The 19,767-nt window shown below is 39.2% G+C and overlaps 1 protein-coding gene across 3 annotated transcripts in view; it reads left to right on the forward strand.

Annotated features, from left to right (window-relative positions):
• The first annotated feature begins 3,909 nt into the window (after positions 1-3,909).
• fam160a2 (family with sequence similarity 160 member A2) overlaps positions 3,910-19,767 on the forward strand; it is a 44,903-nt gene continuing 29,045 nt past the window's right edge. The window contains exons 1-3 of one of the 3 annotated variants that reach the window (XM_034693851.1): positions 3,910-4,073; positions 12,927-13,404; positions 18,831-19,235. In XM_034693851.1, the coding sequence (XP_034549742.1) occupies positions 13,276-13,404; positions 18,831-19,235 (534 nt within the window). In that variant the 5' untranslated portion in view covers positions 3,910-4,073; positions 12,927-13,275. Of the gene's footprint in view, positions 4,391-12,926; positions 13,405-18,830; positions 19,236-19,767 lie in introns of all 3 variants that reach the window. The other 2 variants (XM_034693850.1, XM_034693852.1) reach the window with 2 other exon arrangements.

Here is a 19,767-nt window from a genome sequence, read left to right on the forward strand (position 1 = left end):
CTTCCAGCTGAGTGGGAAATGATAATAAAGAGAAAGGAGAGGGAGATTAAGATTCACAGTTGGATTAGTCATGATAATTTGCTGTGACATGCAGAGGATTATAACCTTGGGAATGTTTCCATGCATGGATCTTAAATATAAATGAGTAATTAACTAAATTCCAGTAAAATCAGTCATATCATGTTGTCTTGAACACATAAAATGTATCTTATTTAAGTCACCGGATGCACATTTTTGGAAACATCTGTTTGTAATAAACAGGACTTTGATTTATGACAAAGTGATTTGAATGTTTAAACCCCTCTTACTACACAGCTGTAAGATTGTTCAGTTGCAATCATCCAATAATTAAATTGTGTCCTTAATCTCTCCCCCCATTTGCTTGTGAGACATGAAATATTTCCCTGGAGTTTTATACTATCATCGTCATACAAATTAAAATGCAGCAACAAGACCAATTGGAAATAATAGTGCTGTTGATGAAAACACCTTCATACTGCAACACTAAGAGGTTTTTTTAGTACTTCACCAAATAACAAATGATAAATCTCTATCATGGGAAACATTCAGATTCAGATTCAGACAACTTGATTAAACCCAAAGGGCAGTTAGTTTAATAAAGTCAACCCAGACCATGCGCACATTACAAACCACAGCAGACAGGAGTTTGTCAGAGAGAGTAAATTTCTAGATAATCATGACATCAACAGACATGCTCATAGCACTTTATGTGGTCCCTTAAGTAATGACATACACAAGGACCTGGTGAATATCCAGTGTACAGTTTAAAATGACAATAAATCAAATAAGGAATTAAACAGATATGACGTACTAAGATGCATTACACATTACACTGTAAGTCTTCATTCTGAGAATGTATGATCAAACAGCCCACAGATATAAAATATCAGGTTAACTAGAACTGCAATAAATTACTCCCACCAGATTTCTGATTTGATCCAAAGTTAAGAATTCACAACTATCATACATTGTTTTATTGAAATAAAATAATCAAGCTCCCTTATCAATGACTTACTTGACATTCAGCTTCAGATCCAGAAAGTTCTTACGTTTTCCTTCTTGCTTGACTCCATCCTCTCCCTCCTCATCCACTTTCTGCCCTTGATGCCCCCTGAGCAGCCTCTGCCATTTGTTCTCTCTGATACTCGCATCGCCTGGTTTATCCATCCTCCAATAGTAGGCCTTTAACTAACACATCTTTACAGTCATCAAGTGCTCCTTTACGCCCCAGAAGTCCAGCTCTGTGGATCACAAGTCAGACAATGGCTTTGATTCCCATCAGACAGCTTAGTTCAGTCCACCTGACAACAGAGCTGGCCCACCTGAGCTCTGCCTGGTGATGCTGGTCTCTATGGAAGGAAACCACAACAGATGTCCTGAGTCCTCTGGGAATTCTTCCTTCACCTAGAAAACCAGAGAGGTCTTCCTCTGAACATCACTATGAGTAAGAGACAACAAACAACAACTACAGTGTGGAGCCCACTGTGACACCGAGCCTCATGTTTTTTTCTTTTCTGTTTGAAATGTTTTATTTGAGGCGATGGTTTATCACTATGAATTGTCTGGCCTCTTTTTAACAATATAAAACCTTTTGTTTGAATGAGATTTCTCTCTGCTTCTTAATTTCAAATGTAGAACAAGTTGACATTTTAAATTTAGATCAGTATGACTGCCCAGTTTGATTTCCTTTAACAGTCAAGTTGAAGATACAACAATCTGCAGAGCACATTAAACTCAAAGGTTTTTATTTCTCAGCAAAAAAATCAGCAGAATATGAAAAACAAAAGTTTTTTCCAAGGTTGAGACAGAAAGTGGGCAGTCATGACATTTTATGTTGCCATTTTTTGTGCTGATTTTTAAAGTTAAAATATGGGAATATAATATCTATGTGTTGAATATATATGAGTAGTAAATATATTTATGATTGGACAACAAGACTGGGCATTAATCTGTAAATTACATTTTTGAGTGTGCCCACCTGTCAGGCAGAAAGGGTAAATAAATGTAATTTTTTTATGTGTACATTTCAAGGTTGGCCACCCCATTAAAAAAGGTCTGGCTCTGCCCCTGCATTATATCTTGTATGGCACTAAAAGAGCTTCCTGAAGTCTGGCAATGAAAAAAGTCCAGAAGATGTCATAGGCTAATCATTACAAAGTATTCTGAATCCACAAGGTGTAAATTGCTGTGTCACATTTGTGTCACGTGCATAGAGGCGTGTCGGATGGAGCTTGATCCCTGTACCACATGCAACTTTCTGCATATATGTATTTTTTGGCAGGTGTACTAAGTAGGCCAATAAGGAACATAATAATATAATAATAATGATAAAGTTGTGTTTAATGTTTTTATAGCACTTATCAAAAAAGACATTACAAACAGTTACCAGAGACCACATCACCCCAGTCCTCCAGAACCTCCATTGGCTTCCCATCCCCTCAAGAATTCAGTACAAGATCCTCCTCATCACCTACAAAGCCCTCCACAATCTAGCTCCCTCCTACCTCACCAACCTTCTGCAGCCATATAATCCCTCCCGCAGCCTCCGCTCCACCAACGCCAACCTCCTCACCCCTCTCACCAAACCCAAGCACCGAACCTGGGGGGACAGGGCCTTCTCTGTCGCTGCCCCCACCCTCTGGAACTCTCTCCCCCAACACCTCAGATTCTCTCCCTCACTCACCAAATTCAAATCCGGACTCAAAACACACCTATTTACAAAGGCTTTTAAACTATAATTGATTGTTTTTTTTCTTGTTTTGTTTTATTTTGCTGCCTTGCTCTTCTTTGCTTTTTTATTGTATAATTTTATCTTATTTTCCTGTAAAGCGCTTGGAGAATCTTTTAAAGCGCTTTTATAAATAAAATGTATTATTATTATTATTAAAATCAGTAAAACAAATAAAAACAATGAGTGAATAAACGGAAACCATTGGTAAAAGTAAATTCAAAATAAATATGAATAAATAAATACATAGTTATCCACATGTGGCACAGGTCTTTTTTATGTACCAATGTATGATCAGCTTTGGTAGCCCACTGAAATGCACTGGTCTACTCAGTTGGTCAAATATGGAATAAGAAAAACTACAGGTTAACTAAACCTATACTGCTACTAATGCTTTTGATAATTAACTGTTCACTAACCCAAACTTAGGAGTCATGTGACTCCTAAAAAAAAGAAAGGCAGAAAACTCATTACATTTTCTATTTTCAAGGTTTTATTTCAAGTTTAGCTACTATTTCTGTCAATATATTTTACTATAAATGGACAAAATGTACTATTTTTAAATAACCTTTGTCATTCAACTTTGTTATTGAATATTTTTCAGTATTTCTTTGTTCACCACAAGTTTAAAAAAAGTATATATAAGTAATACAAAACCAACAAAGTAAAGAAAAAATAAACAAATACAAAAAAATACAAAAATAATGATAATAATAAACAAATAACAATAATTAACAGTACAAACTAAAAGGAAGATTAACATAAGAAAATAAGGTAAGTAAATAAACAAAGATACATAATAATAATAATAATAATAATAATAATAATAATAATAATAATAATAATAATAATAATAATACATATTTTGAGATAACTTAAAAAAAAACATTCTGGAGGACATCTCACGACCCCCTATTTGTGTCTCGCCCCTAGGTTAACACGTATTAAAACACGCCCTTAAATTACTGGCATGAACAACAAGATAATTACATCTTCAATAACAAGTTTAACAAGCCACACCCTACACCCATTAGTGACCCAGAATGATGAATCAGAATATTTGTAAGTGTTGTAGACAATTTAAATCATATTCTTGGTGTAGGTCAAATTGATAACAAAGTTTCTGCTCCTTAATTTGGGCACGAGAGGAGCGGCAGAGAGGAGCGGAGTGCGGCAGAGAGGAGCAGAGAGGTGCGGCGGAGAGGAGCGGCAGAGAGGTGAGGAGAGCGGCGAGGAGCGGCAGAGAGGATCGCCAGAGCGGCAGAGAGTTCGCAGCGTCGTCGCGGTGGGTGTGAGTCAGAGGAGCCGTGTGGGCGGAGCTAAAGTAAGATGGCTGCGGGAGAGAGGAGAGTGTTTGAGAAATCATCAAATGGGATGTTTATCTGTCGCTAACAGGATGCACGGCGGTCAGAATGAAGGAGTGGTTAATCTTCTAGCTTCCCCGGCACGGTGTGGTGTAGCCTGCCTGTTGTCTTCAGGTGTTCTGCCTGCCGCTCGAGCGTTTATTGCTCTGACATTGTGGAATTCAGTAGCGGTTAGCCGTTAGCAGCACAGCAACGCTAACTCACTAGCAACCCGTTAGCAGGGATCCGTGGAAATCTACACCTTTTAATAACTGTTGAGAGTTTTAAAACAACAAAGGTGAGTAGATTTGAGTTCATCTTTTGTTAATGTGCACTTTCATGTCTTAAAATAACTAAATACTCGGCTGACATTCCCATGTAAGCTAATTATGTGTGCAGTATCAACTAGCCTGCTACATCATCTCGCCATTGACTTGCATTGATTGTTATTCTCCGTTAGCTAATATGAGATCTGACGCAGGATGATGACTTAAAGATCAGATGTAAAGTCCAAATGCTATCGATTGAATGTTTTAATTGATCAACCACACTAAGGGCAAGTAGATTTGATGGTTTCATGCTGAAGCTGGGGGAGCTAACAGGCTGTCAGACTGACTAAAAACACTGCAGTGATTGTTGGGGGACTCTGATCTGTGAGGAAGATGAGTGTTTTTCTGCAAACTCTACCCCACAAAGTGCTTTGATGATCATCTGTACCACTGACAAATGTTTAAAAAGCTTAAATCGGCAACCTCTAACTTGAAAGCACTTTGAAATTGACTTGTTAGGGGTTGTTTATTTAGTGCAAACAGCTGTCATTACAGACTTATTTACACTGTAACTGATTATATTATGATAGAGATAACTCACTCAATTGCATGAATATATCTATTGAATGTTATAACTTAATAAGACTCGATCGAAATGTGTAAATACAGAGAGCTGAAAACTTTGAGGTATAGATAGTTGATGTCTGATCAGACATCTCAAGTCAAGTCAAACTTTATTTATACAGCACATTTTATAACAACAGCAGCTGCAAAAGCTTAAAAACACATCAATAAATATAAATATTTGTTTAAAAAAGAATAGATATTAAAAAGGCAATACATAACACAAAAAAGCCACAAAAATAAAAGCAAAATAAAATAAATAAATCAAATTAAAAGCCAATGCAAAGAGCTGTGTGCATGGTTTGCTCATTTCTAATATTTGGAGGCAGACTGTTCCACAGTGAGAGAGCAGCCACCTCTTGTTTTGAGCCTGGATGTTGGCACATCTAAAAGCATCTAGTGCTTTGACCTGTGACATCCAGTCTGATGTGATAAAGGCAAATTAAGGTTTTGTTCTGTTTATTTTGTGACTATTTCAACATTTTCTGGATCAAATAGTTATCAAAATAAATCAATGAAGTGGTTAACAAGTAAAAGATAATTAATGAAGGTATGCTTTAGTCTTGTACCTCCTTATTAGACCATTATTAATTAATTAATACACTGTGTTCCAAATTAATGCAAGTTGCAGTTTTTGCGATTGAGAACTTGTGGTCAATAATAAAGAAGATAATTTACAGTGATGGCAAGAAATACAACTCAAAAGAGCATCTTTGGAAAGTCATACAAGCTACAGCTCACAGTGTCAGCAGAGAAGTCATCAGAAACATCATTAAATCAGTTTACCAGTGACCTCTGACCCTCACTGAAAGAAAAGGAGGTTATATGGGACATCTGAAATGTTTCAAAGACATTAACAGTTTTATTTTGTATACAAATGTAAAGAAAACTGTTGTTCTTCTTGAAGTTTGAATACAGTTGTAGTAAATATTATTTTCAATCAATAGAACGTTTAAAATGGTGCCTAGTTTTTGATTTTCACAAGTCATATGCTCTTATCGCCAACTTGCATTATAATTTGGCACACTCATTTAACCAGTGAAGCTGCTGAATCCTCATGACAGATCCATTATTTCCAAAGTCACTGCACAGGTTTTATAGGATAGGCCAACATTAAAGCCCCAATACTTTTAATCAGGTTTTAAAAATAAATTGTTCATCATCTTAAATGTGAATATCTGCTGCTCTTCCAATATACTGTACACATGCACCGTTGGGTAAATATTGTCTGCCTCTGTCATTAATATCTGAAGCTATTAAACCAGATTAGAAGTTGAACTGGGGTATAAGCTTCATATGATTTCATAAACAACTCCAGACTCTCATTTCAAAGTTCCTACCACAGCTGCTTTGTGTTAAGACAACACGACACACTGATGCATCTCTAGTTTGTTTACCTTCCCTTTGATGCAGCCGCTGACATGTTTGTCGGAGCATGACAACATTTGGTAATGCATCTCTGTGTAGCTGTCATATTTATCGGGTTTCCCTCATTTGCTTATTTTTGAATCTGTCACACACCGTCTGAGTGCAGAGTTTGAATTTGTGTGCCACTTAAAAACAAGTTGTAATGTTTGTTTTTATTAGACACACAGCTCCTGAAGGCAAGAAGTCAAGAAGTACTTTCTCACAGTGAGTGGATGTGGTAGCACAGTGGAAGCATTTCTACAGATAATAAAGGCTGATTTAAAGTTCTGTGTCGAATCGACAGCGCAGCCTACGCTGGAGGTCCGCGTAGCTCCTGTACCTACGCAGAGGCCTACGCACATAGCTGATGTGCACCTCCTCCAAAATGTAACTACCAAGGGAGAGGTTCCGGTGGCTGGTGGTGAGGCTTTCAGCAGTGTGACTGCCCCCTGGTGGCTGGCTGCAGTATAGGTCAAAAAATCCGTCTCCCCCATGCATTTGAATGGGGGAGCAGTCAAACTTTAAAAAATAAATACACGTCGTACGAATGTTTCTCACATCTGTATGCTGTGGTTATATGTAGTTAGTATCTGAGTGTTTTGTGTCCAAGGCCTCTTTTTCCTGAAAAGTTTCTTTTTCGTTAGTTATTAGAGTTTAAAAAACGGGGTTTTACTTCCTGGTTTCCTTTGATTCATGCACAATGGCGAGGAGGGGGATTTTTTGGCTTCAGAACCGTACAACGGGAAGAGGCGGAGCAACGCTGTCCATTTTTATTTACAGTCTATGGAATCGAAGCAGACCACAAGCCCTGGGATTGGTCCGCTCGGGCGGCATTGTATTTCCTGCATTTACATCACCTCCGGGATCCCCACTCATCGGCCGTGTATTTCATCTCCTCCTCTCTATTCTTCATGTAATGTCTGTATGATAAACAGCAACATGTATCAGCTGTAGATTAACATAACACGCTCTGAATCTCTGTGGAAAAGTAAACAGAGATCTTAGCGTGGCCGGAAGGAGGCGACCCGCTATGAGAGAGACCACACCGCCCTCAGGCGTTTCGGCAGAGAATTGCTGCGCGAAACAGACACATCGACGCACAAGTATGTGGGGCTCATGTCCGCGTCAGCCCCTGCTGCGTAGGGGCGATGCAGAAGAATAAATCAGCCTTAAGTGTTAACAAGCAGAGGTAGCATACAGATATCTCTGCAACTGACTGGTTTCTAATGCACATAAGGTGAATGGGACATGTCTGTATTGAAAGTTGGTCACTCTCTCTTCACCATATCTCAAAAGCACAGTTCCTTTAAAGCTGGGGTTGGCAGTCTCGGAAAACTAGCATGAATTTGAATGTAGCATTTCCTCAGGGCTCCGTCTAACCCCTCCCCTCCTCCCTCAGAGCTCTTCCAAAACGACGCGCCCCCCCCCCCCCGCTCACATGGACGAGCGCCGCTGACTTGCGACCATATGATGGTGACTGATTCAAAACCGGTCCTCACCAAAACATTATCATAGTGAAAGTTAAATACACAAACAAACATGGCTGCTGTTAGTACTCACAACTATCATGCTAGCATTATCCAGTTGTAGTGGTGACACGATATCAGGAGAAAAGTTATAACACATATATAATACTGTAACAGCTCTACTGTTTGTTAAACGTGTTCAGTGTAGATGTTCTTAATTCCTACAGTGTTGACGGTCAGTGAAGGCATCAGGAGAGGTGTAGAGTGTGTGAGCTGGAGAGAGGAGTGACAAGAGGAGAAGTTCTTCATTCATTCAAACATTAATTGTTGCTTTGTTGGTTGGCGTGATCACGGCCGACAGGGACCGGTTATTAAAACTCAACGTGTTCACGAATCGGCTCGTCATCCCTACAGCGTCCGGACGGACGCTACAATACATCTACATTTCTGTAGGACTTACTAAATGTCATTCATTTTTCTGCTTGTCAGAGCACCCGTGGTGAGAGCTTTTTAGACTCTGATCCGGACTACAGTCCTGAGCAAAGCACCTCATCGGGTCAGAGGGGACAGGCCCGAGGTTGAGCGAGAGGGGCAGTCAGTAGAGTCAGGGGAAGCAGAGGCAGGGGACGAGGACTCGGAGTGCACGCTGGAGAAATGTACGCGCAGGAGGCGGGCAGAACGGCAGGACGGGATTTGAATGGTTTAAAGTTTTGGCACCCAAAAAAGGCTGATTGGTTGGTGTTTTCCCAGGTTTACTCCGGCTGTAGATAGCAGCTTTTCTTCGCTCTTTTTTAAGAACACATTATGTATTGATTGCCATCAGGACATAAAGATCATTTTAACCAGTATAACAAAAAAGTGTATCTAAATCTGATTACCAACCCCAGCTTTAACTCTGCAGACAAAGACGTGAGCAGTGACCATGATTACAGAAGGGGACAGAGGTTGAAATGTGAGGAATGTGAAGGACAGAGCTCTCAGAGTCTTGGACCCTTGCCCGTCGTCACACCTCTTTACACCTGGATGTTCCTGCAGGAAGAAGAAGGCGCGGCTGTCAGATTGTTGTGAAAACTTTGACGTTTTTTCTTTTCCTTTAATCTGTCTGAACTTTAAAAAAGAACATCTCTACCTCTCTACACTTTGTTTCTTGTTTGATCACTAACCTTCGACAAACTCTTGTCTGTAAGGGTCCGCCTCCTCTGAGTGGAGTCTTGTCGTTGGACTTTGGACTTTCTGGGTGTTTTTTTATGACGCTGTGTGTTTGTTGACCTGAAATAGAACATATTTTTGATGTATTGTATCAGCTGAGTGGAAAGCTGTGTCCTTAATGCTGCAGCAGCCTGCCTGACCTGCATTTGAGGTAATTGCATTTGTGGCGAATGAAGGGCCGACTGTATTTCCACTCGGCTTATTTTCACTCTGTCGTTGTGCTGAAGATGTCCGGACTCTTTGTTGGTTACATTTCTGTTACTGCTAACATGTCATTTAGTGAGTATCATTGACTTTGACTCATCTGCTGAAGGCTGGTGAATCATTACATAGTTTGGATGTTCGATTCAACCCGCCTTTTCTCCTGCTGTTTGCGTGCCGATCCAGAAAGAGACTGTGTGAGATTCAATACATGGAAGCATGGAGCCTCATTGATTTGAGTGACTCATGCTAGAAGAAGTTAAATCTGTTACTCATGTCCAACCCAAGTCCAAGTCATGTGAACCCAGTCCACATCATGTGGCTGCAAATCATAACAAAAAAAAATTTGTAAGCAGCTTGTAAAATCTAAACCACCTTTTTTTATACGAGCGTTGCACTCAGCTGGTTTTCAACTCGACTTCCTCCGCTCAAAGGTCTTCTTTCAAACATTTGGAAATAAAGGAAGAGGTTAAGATCCATTTAGTGCGACTTTAACTGTTGTTCCATCACAGTGAAATGAGCTGTCTGACTTTGATAATCATGACTGATCTAAAAAAAAGAGAGACGTTCAAACTTTAAAGCATCAAACCGACCTGTTGGTCATGTCTTTGTTGTTGCTACCTGACAGAAAGCAGCAGCAGCAGCTAAAGACACCACACAGAGTCACAACCACAGACTGTATAACTAATGGACGTAGTATCCCTGACGTCACCAATCTGTTCTGAAGCACTGTTTGAAGCCAATCGTCGGCGGGTGCCATATTGGAAATGCTGAACTCAACCAAACTTCTGTCGAGTTAGTGTGAGGTACAGAGGCGGGCTTTCAGCCTCCTCGCCAACAGCTACAGTGTTCCTGCCTGTCAGTCAAGTCAGTCATGTCCTTAAACAGGCGGGAACACTGTAGCTGTTGGCGAGAAGGCTCAAAGCCCGCCTCTTTACCTCACACTCGCTCAACGTCAGGTTGAGTTCAGCATTTCCAATATGGCTCCCAGGAAGAGATGGGTGACATCACAGATACTACTAGGGCTGTCAAAATTGTTCCAAAATGACATTTGAATATTCGCTCTAAAACAACCCCATAGGTTCGAACCATTCGAATATCTATATTTGCGCATTATGTCAATAACAGGTGGACAAACTAATACAAGGAGACATAACTACTTGTATATGTGTTTTTATTTCAGATTTAACATTCCTAAAACATACCTACACATTACAAAACAAGTAAATGACCTAATGGTCTATACCGTAACACTTTTAAGACCGTGGACCTCTCGCTCGCTCGCTCGCTCGCTCGCTCCCCCCTCTCCCTGCTGAACAAGACTTTTGCGAGCAATTAAAGGTCCCGACTCTTGTCCCTAATATAGTCAGTGATTGAAGCAAATATTATTAACATTAATTGAAGTTAAAGTTAAAAATGAAAAAGTAGTCCACTTACCTTCTTGGCGCTTGTATAAAAAAAAGAGGAAAAACTGCATTTTACCCCAGTGTCACTGATTGTCAGGCTCTTTTAGTCCACTGTCAATGTAGGGTCTTATGCCTGACAGGTTATTTGCTAAAAACACAAGACAGTCCACATGTGAAGAGGCCAGATCTCTTTTTATTCACTATGTTCCCAGCGGAGGAAAAGACGCGTTCAGAGTGCACTGAGGATCCGGGGACTGAAGGATTTCTCTCTGCCGTCTGCTTCACACTGTGCATGTGTGACTCCTGTGACCTGTCCCTGACCCGTCATGCAGTGCGCCTACTCGCAAAGCAGCCGCTGATGTGTTTTTTTTCCACAGTCGAATATTAATTTTCACAATCGAATCTCCGTTTTTTTTTAATATTCAAATATATATTCGAATTTAGAATATTCGTTGACAGCCCTAGATACTACGTCCATTATTTATACAGTCTATGGTGCCGATAGAGAAATGATCTATTTAGACCGAAGCAGCTTTTTTTACCAGGCTCTAAACATGTTTATTTCTGCTGTAAAGATCGTCTTTTTTGAATCGGTGTGTATGTGGTTTCCGGTGTTTCTGCAGCCAGCCTCAAGCGGACTCTGATGAACTGCAGTAAAACACTTCCGCATGGGCTTCATATTTTGAAACCGCTTGGTCACAACACTAAAAGGCATCAAAACATCAAAAACCACTCCTGCAGCATAATCCACTTCTTAACTGTTGATCCATCTGCTCACTAGATCGCTAATAATCCTCACAGTTATGCACTAAAAGCACGACTGAACTTCTGGCAGATATTTTTGGAGCTTTAGAGACGGGGTAGAACAACACAGATTTAATGTTTGAGAGCTTTATTGAGAATGGAAAACAAATCAGAACAGAGTATTTGAAGATGTTTTTGACAACATATCAGTTCTTTTCCTTGTTTTCCTGCTTTCACAGTGTAAGACACCCGTCAGTCAGTATATCAGTTACTCAAGTATGTTGGATTTAGTAGTTAAAAATTTTAAAAAAAAAATTATCATAAGATTTTTCATTTTTTTTAACTTTACAATACAGGTCCAATATGTCATATATATAATATTATTTTTATATATTATATAAAAAATATATATACAAAATAAAACAAAAAATAGATCAGTAATAATAAAGGAAAATAATAATAACAATAATAATAACAATAATAATAATAATAATAATAATAATGATAATAATAACAATAATAGTAATAATAATAATAATTAAATATATACATACATACATACATACATACATACACAAAACATTTACATTTTTGATTCAAACACAGACTTTTCTGAAGTTTGGGGTCAAAAACAACAAACTCAGTTGTTTAGGAAGAAGATAAGATAAGATAAGATATTACTCTATTGATCCCCTGAGGGGGGAAATTCAGTTGTTACAGCAACCCAGACATAAGTACAAGTTTAGTTGCAGCAGAGAAGCGTCCCAGATTTCATTAATAACCTGTCACCGTCTTCATGCTGATGCGTGAAACCTCAAAACAGTGTATCTCATGATCTTCTCAAGCAGACTGGATTTAGTCTTTCCAGAAAAGAACCCAGTGGTTTCCCTGGTAACAACATACTGTGGGCGCTTACTTTTGTTTGTTTGTGAAAACACAAAAAAAAAAAAAAACACTCCATCATAAATTATATATTTGTGAATGAAAGGATGTTTCTGAGGGATTGAGGGTGGGTGCATGCTGGCAGATTAACAGTTCACTCAAACAGAGCTGTCACTTTAATACGTCTGCCAGTTTTGGACCATCATCATCGAGCAGCAGTTGTAAGGGATCGTGTGGGAGTTGTTTTCCATCAATGTATCCTGAAACTCTCTCTTTCATTTTCAGACGGATTTTCAAGCCAAAACAGACGCTCACATCTTTATTTCACATATTGAAATGTTGGCTGTTTCATTCGGAGGAGATATGTTTTCACTATGTTTTACTCTCATGAAGCTAAATGTAATGCCGTGCACATGCTCAGAGACCAATCCACATTTCAATAAGCTTTAAGTTTGGTGATTAAGTGTCTTGGCTGTACTCTTTCAAAGCCACCTTAAATGATATACAGAAAGATATTCATGCAATCAAACTAGGGATGGGCATTTCAAGTCAAAATAATACTAATCAACTGTAAATTCAGACTTTTATGTTGATGAGTTTTGTGTCTTCATTTTGCTTGTTCCCAGCACAGAGTGCCCGTCCTGACTGGCTATGGAGTGGTGTTGGCTTCAGACCGGATGACAGGGTCTACAGGGAGGACAGGGTCGCTCAGATTCTGAAGCAACAGCAAGCTTTCCGTAGACGTACACTGACTAGAAGTGACAGCCGACTGCAGCCGACCTCCTCCTCCTCTCTTTTTATATACTCTTTCCCTTCCCCCCTCTCCCCCCTTCTTATCCCCGCTCTCTTCTTACCCACATCACCTTTTCCTTCTCTGCCCTCCTTCCCTCCTCTGCTTTTCTATAGTTTCTTTCCCCCTGGACCTTTTTTACTGGTACTTTCTTTGTCACCTGCCTGCCTCTGACTGGCTCCAGTATGAGCTGGCTGAGCAGGTTGAACCCGCGGGCAACCGGGAGTCGGTCTGGCAGGAGCGCCGCCCCCTCCAGCCCGTGCACAGCAGACCCGGAGACTTGCCTCATGGTGTTTGAGAACCACTGGAGACAGGTGAGATACAGACACACCTGTTCTCTTGAATTTTCAACTCTGTGGCGTGTTCTTTCACTTTTCACAACCAGGATGTACATTTTTCTCTCATTCCTCTGTCATGGAGCTCCAACATCTGTCATCAACACATAACCTTTACCATGAAGAGAACAGGGCACTAATACAGGTCATTATGACAGTTACTATAGAAACATGGTGGTGCAAGATGCTGGTCCCTGCGGAGAGCTACTTGCTCCTTATGTAGGTGTAAAAGTCTCATTGTGAGTTAACATTAAACAAACTGATTTTCATATTCAGGTGATTATACACTCATTCAAACACACTTATGAATACCATATTTCATTTCTACCAAGTCTGTGTAATAACTTCACACTGTACCTTTTAGCTGCTTTGTTGCAAAGCTGTGGACACCAATTCATCTGCAGTATGGAGTGTGTTCAGTGATATTTAACTTCATTAGAGTTAGAATTATTCACCACATCATTGTGACTCAACAGAATGCTTATTAACACAAACAATTCAAACTGTGACGCACAGCTCTGCAGGGACAGTTGACCTCTTCTCAGTCCCTCTTATCAGAACTCATAGTATATGTGAACACGAAGACATGAGGATCTTTAAGGATATCATTATATCTTATAAAAACAAATGTCCATGATAACTCTAACCCTCAGCCTAATAATAATAATAATATAACAACAACAACAATAATAATAACAATAATAATAACAGTAATGATGATAATAATAATAATATTAATAATACTAATAATAATGATGATAATAATAATAATACTAATAATAATGATGATGATGATGACAATAATAATAAACAAATTAATTATAATAAAATATAAAAGCACTAATAATGTTCATGATAACTCTTAAAGCTGGGGTTGGTAATCAGATTCAGATACACTTTTTGTCATACTGGTTAAAATGATCTTTATGTCCTGATGGCAATCATTCCATAATGTGTTCTTAAAAAAGAGTGAAAAAAAACTGCTATCTACAGCCGGAGTAAACCTGGGAAAACACCAACCAATCACCGTTTTTTGGGTCCCCAAATTTTAAACCAATCAAATCCCGTCCAGCCGTTCTGCCCTCCTCCTGCGCGTACATTTCCCCGGCGTGCACTCCTCCGAGTCCCCGTCTCCTGCCTCTACTTCCCCTGACTCTACTGACTGCCCCTCTCGCTCGTCCTCGGGCCTGTCCCCTCTGACCTGATGAGGTGCTTTGCTCAGGACTGTAGTCCGGATCAGAGTCTAAAAAGCTCTCACCAACAAGCAGAATAATTAATGACGTTCAGTAAGTCCTACAGAAAATATATATTTATTGTAGCGTCCGTCCGGACGCTGTAGGGATGACGAGCCGATTCGTGAACACATTGAGTTTTAATAACCGGTCACTGTCGGCCGTGATCACGCCAACCAACAAAACAACAATCAATGTTTGAATGAATGAAAAACTTCTCCTCTTGTCTTTCCTCTCTCCCACTCACACACTCTACACCTCTCCTGATGCCTTCACTGACTGTCAACACTGTAGGAATTAAGAACATCTACACTGAACACGTTTAACAAACAGTAGAGCTGTTACAGTATTACATGTGTTATAACTTTTCTCCTGATATCGTGTCACCAGTACAACTGGATAATGCTAGCATGATAGTTGTGAGTACTAACAGCAGCCATGTTTGTTTGTGTTTTTAACTTTCACTATGATAATGTTTTGGTGAGGACCGGTTTTGAATCAGTCACCATCATATGGTCGCAAGTCAGCGGCGCTCGTGCATGTGAGCGGGGGGGGGGGCGTCGTTTTGGAGGAGCTCCGAGGGAGGAGGGGAGGGGTTAGACGGAGTCATGAGGAAAAGCTACATTCAAATTCATGCTGGTTTTCCGAGACTACCAACCCCAGCTTTAATAACAGCCTAATAATAATAACAACAACAACAATTATAATGATAATAACAATAATAACAATAATAAAAAGTAATATTGATGTTGATAATAAATGAATTAATGAAAGCATAAATAAAGTTCATAGCTCTTCCCCTCGGCCTAATATAATTATGATAATAACAATAATAATAATAATAATAATTTCAATCATATAACACTTTTCAAAAACAAGTTACTAAGTGCTTCATAAAAAAACTGTTGATTTAAATAACAGTTATAACAGACAAAAAACAATAAAACAAGGTAAATATTAAAAATAAGATTTTAAAATGTAATCAAAAAGTTTCTGTTGAAAATGTTACAATCTCACATTATCTCATCCCAGCTGCTTTAACGTGTTTATTCTATTTATCCTCAAAAAAAGAGAGGCAAATTATCCCACATTTGAAACCTTCAGGAAAAATCTTGTCTGATCCCACAGACAGTTTAAATATACTGATTGATTTACAATAATATAAATAATAAAACTGCATTAAGAGAAGCAGAAAACAGTTTAATATTTTCCAATTATGGATGCTTGTATTATTTAATAATTAAATAGATTTCATAAGAACACAACAGTTTTCGGTTGATATTTAAGCACTTAATCTTAATCCACAATCTAACAAAGGGATTGAAAAGTTGTTGTTATGTTTGTTGTGTTGAAGGGCACACAGACAATAATATTAACAAAGTTGGTTTAAAAAATAACTGATTGTGAGAGCGGTTAGAATATTAAGCCTCCCTCTTTGTTTCAGTGAATGATTATCTCTCCTGACACCAAGTGTGAACATTCACACGTTCAGCTGGCTGTGTCAGTAATGCTGAGTGTTTCCGTCTAATGTAACATTGTGACTGGCTAATGTCCAATCGGAGGCTGAAGGTTTTATAGGTAACAGATCCGTGCCAAACTCTGACTGTTGGATTTCCTCCGAGGCGACAGAAGAGATCGGAGTGAGAGCTTACTGCTCTGGCTCATAGCGTCTGCAGGTTTTTACAACTGCGTGCTGTAGAGAATACAAAGTTTCCATTCAGGCCTTTGAATTTCTCCTTAAGGATCTACTTATACAGTACATACACTACCAGTCAAAAGTTTGGACACACCTTCTCATGCAATGGTTTTTATTTATTTTAATTATTTTCAGCATTGTAGATTAATACTGAAGACATCAAAACTATGAAATGATCTGGTTTTGCCATAATCTGGATTACAACAGAAGTCAAACAGGGCTATCCATTGTGTGCTAACCCTACCTCTGAACAACACAACTGATGGTCTCAAACACATTAAGAAGGCAAGTCATTCTACAAATGAACTCTTGACAAGGCTCATGTTAAAGGTGACATATCACGCTTTTTTCATCAATATATATTGGTCTAAGAGGTCCCCAAAACATGTCTTTAAAGTTTATGCTCAAAAAAACACTTTGAAATTAGATTTTGGTCTGCCTGAAAATCCCTCTTCTTCAGTCCTCCTCAGAACACTATGTTTTCTCTCTGACCACGCCCCCTCCGGAAGTGGATGTGCCCTCGGCTGTCCAGTTATCACTTAACTGGACAGCCACTTAACTTATCCATGATAAATAAAAATCATCCACTAGATCTTCAAATCTGCAGACGTGGGGAGTAAAACCGACCTTTGTGTTTATTAAGACAGCCTACAACTAGCATGCCTCCCTCCTAAGCTCCTTGTTAGCACACATTTGTGCAGGTAATGAAAAACGGAGGAGGGATTCAGTATTATTTTATACAGTCTATGGGCTGAACAAGCTCCGAGCTCTGACTCCGTGACAGACCGGATATTGTTGTTACGTAACAAAAACACGGAAGTCTGAAACTTTTCATTTACAGAAAGGTGGAGAAATCAGAACAGGGGCAGAATGGATTTTTTTCATTCTCGGGGGGTTTGTAGACATGCCAGGGAAACATATTTCAGGTAAAGAACCATTAAAATGTCAATTTTGCATAATATGTCACCTTTAATTAGAAACCATTCCAGGAGGCCACTTCATGAAGCAGACTGAAAGAATACCAAGAGTGTGCAAAGCTGTCATGAAGGAAAAAGGGGGCTACTTTACAGAATCTAAAATATAAAACATATTCTGCTTTGTTTAACACTTAATACGGTTATATGTTTGCTACAGTCTGTGTAATAAAGCACTACTTTCTGTGATGAGGAATAAACATTTGCTTCTGTCAGTAAAAAAATCACAGATATTATTTTTAAGTCGTTTTTAACAGACTGCTTTAAACCAATAGTTTAATTTGGAAGTGAAATATTTTAAGTTATTAATTAAACTTGATATAAGCCTAATGTTGGGAAAAATAGAGTACTACAAAATGTAACACCTGAGATTCTTATGCACACGTTTTGTTCAGGGGAAAAAAATATCTTTATTTTATTTTATTTTATTTAAACTCAAAAATCATTGAGAGCAAAGCCCTCATTTACAAATACGTCGAGCATATAAAAGAAACATTAAAATGCATGACAAGCAAATAAAAGATAAAAACTTGAAATAATGATGATCAATTAAAAACAGACAACAATTAAAAAGTAGTATTGAAACCATTGAAAAGTAATGTAGCATATTAAACAAGAGTATATTATTTTTTCATGAACAATCCTCTACATTCTCTTATTGTGAAAAAACAACAGTAGAAGTGCAGCATGCATCTAGAACTACAGTTCACATGTGAAAAGATAAACAACTCAAACACTTTTGTGGTAATAATAAGTGTGGAAACATTCTGTGTTGTGCAACTGTTACCAACTCAGTTTATAGCAACATCATCTTCTTCATTAGACTTCAGCTCTTATCAGCACAGGCTGCACACAGATCTGCAGATCATCCCTGCTGAAGTCACACTGACTGGTAGACCGCTAGATAAGTGTTGAGAAACCTTAATCCTCATTGGTCAATATAGCTATTTTCTCACACTGCTATTTGACAGTGAAGTTGAACTCCCTTGTTTTCTGTAAGTGAGCAATTTAGTGTCATTTCAGGCATGTTAATCACTGCCATCACTTTGAGCCCTTCATCACAGCTGCAGTGAAGAGTGACTGTAATTCATATGTCTCTAAAATGCTCTGTACTGCATGTCAGAAGTTTTAGCAGCTTGTGAAATCTGTTGTCATTTCTTGGGGGAGACCACAAAAAGCATTTCCCACTCAGAAATTAAACACTTAATAGAAAAGTCAATATAAAAATAGAGCAGTGATTCAGAGTTATTAAAGAGTAGTCACAGTGAGGTGAGCTAAGGAGAGAACTCTGATCTGAAGCAGCAAAATAAAAGTCAACAAACCTGCAGTTTGTCCTAGAATGACCAGATGCATGAATTCAACTGTTCAATGGCCAACATTAGAGATGCATACAGAACTCAGACTTGGACTGAAATCAAAAAGTGCAAATTAAATGTTACACTCCAGTAACTTTTTAATCAGAAGGACAGGAATATTCAGACTCAAATATTGCTTTCTGTTCAGGTTTCTTGGGTGCTGGAGCAGCACGAGCCGTCGTCCTCCAGCGACGACCTGACGGCGGTGAGGAATCACACCGACCAGATGTTGTGTCTGCTGGCAGAGGAGCGTCCCGCTGAGAGCTCAGACGGCGGAACCACAGTGCTACCCATGGGCCCCATCCTGGAGCTGGTGGTCACCGAGAATATCCTGGAACACCTGGTTCAGTGGCACCTCCGACGAGGCCTGGACCCGGACAGCCAGGGGGCGCTGCTCAAGCTGTATGAGATGCTCATCGGCCAGTCCCAGCAGCCTTTGCTGCAGCACACAGCGGTCCTCCATCCTCTGCTGAGGCTGCTGGGAGCTTGTGCTGATCCAGAGCTTGGTTGTCCTTCAGGCCTGGAGAACAGTCTGGTCCTGCTGCTCAATCAGGTGTGTTTCCCTTTTATCTATATGCTTCTTTGACGTGTGCATGGATACCTACAGGCGCTACATGTCATTCAAAGCTGAGAAGGAGACTTCACCTTTTTCTTTTTTCAGTACTATCAGAAAGGAACACATGTTGACCAAGGTACACTATGATTAGAGCTGTGTCGCTAGGCAACTCCAGCACACTTCTGCAGCAAGTTTTCACTACAGGAAGGTTACATTGCTAATTTACTTGCACTGAATAGTTGCAAATTCAGTGCGCATGAAGGCACTGAATTTGGATGTTTAATGTAGACTGCATCCATTTTCCATGATGACATGTTACAGAGTACAATTATTCAGTGTTACTGCTCATTAATCTTAAATAATCTAATTAAATCAGTATTTATTTACTCAGTGATCATGTTATATGAGAGATAATGTACAGTAGGTTGGTTATTTCTGTGGAAACAAACCCTTACAGGATGCTAAATGACCCTGTCACAGTTTCTTTTTGTAATAATGACCCAGGTGCTGACATCACCTAGCTTATAAA

The sequence above is a fragment of the Notolabrus celidotus genome, chromosome 10 (genome assembly GCF_009762535.1).
Source record: "Notolabrus celidotus isolate fNotCel1 chromosome 10, fNotCel1.pri, whole genome shotgun sequence".
Taxonomy (NCBI): domain Eukaryota; kingdom Metazoa; phylum Chordata; class Actinopteri; order Labriformes; family Labridae; genus Notolabrus; species Notolabrus celidotus.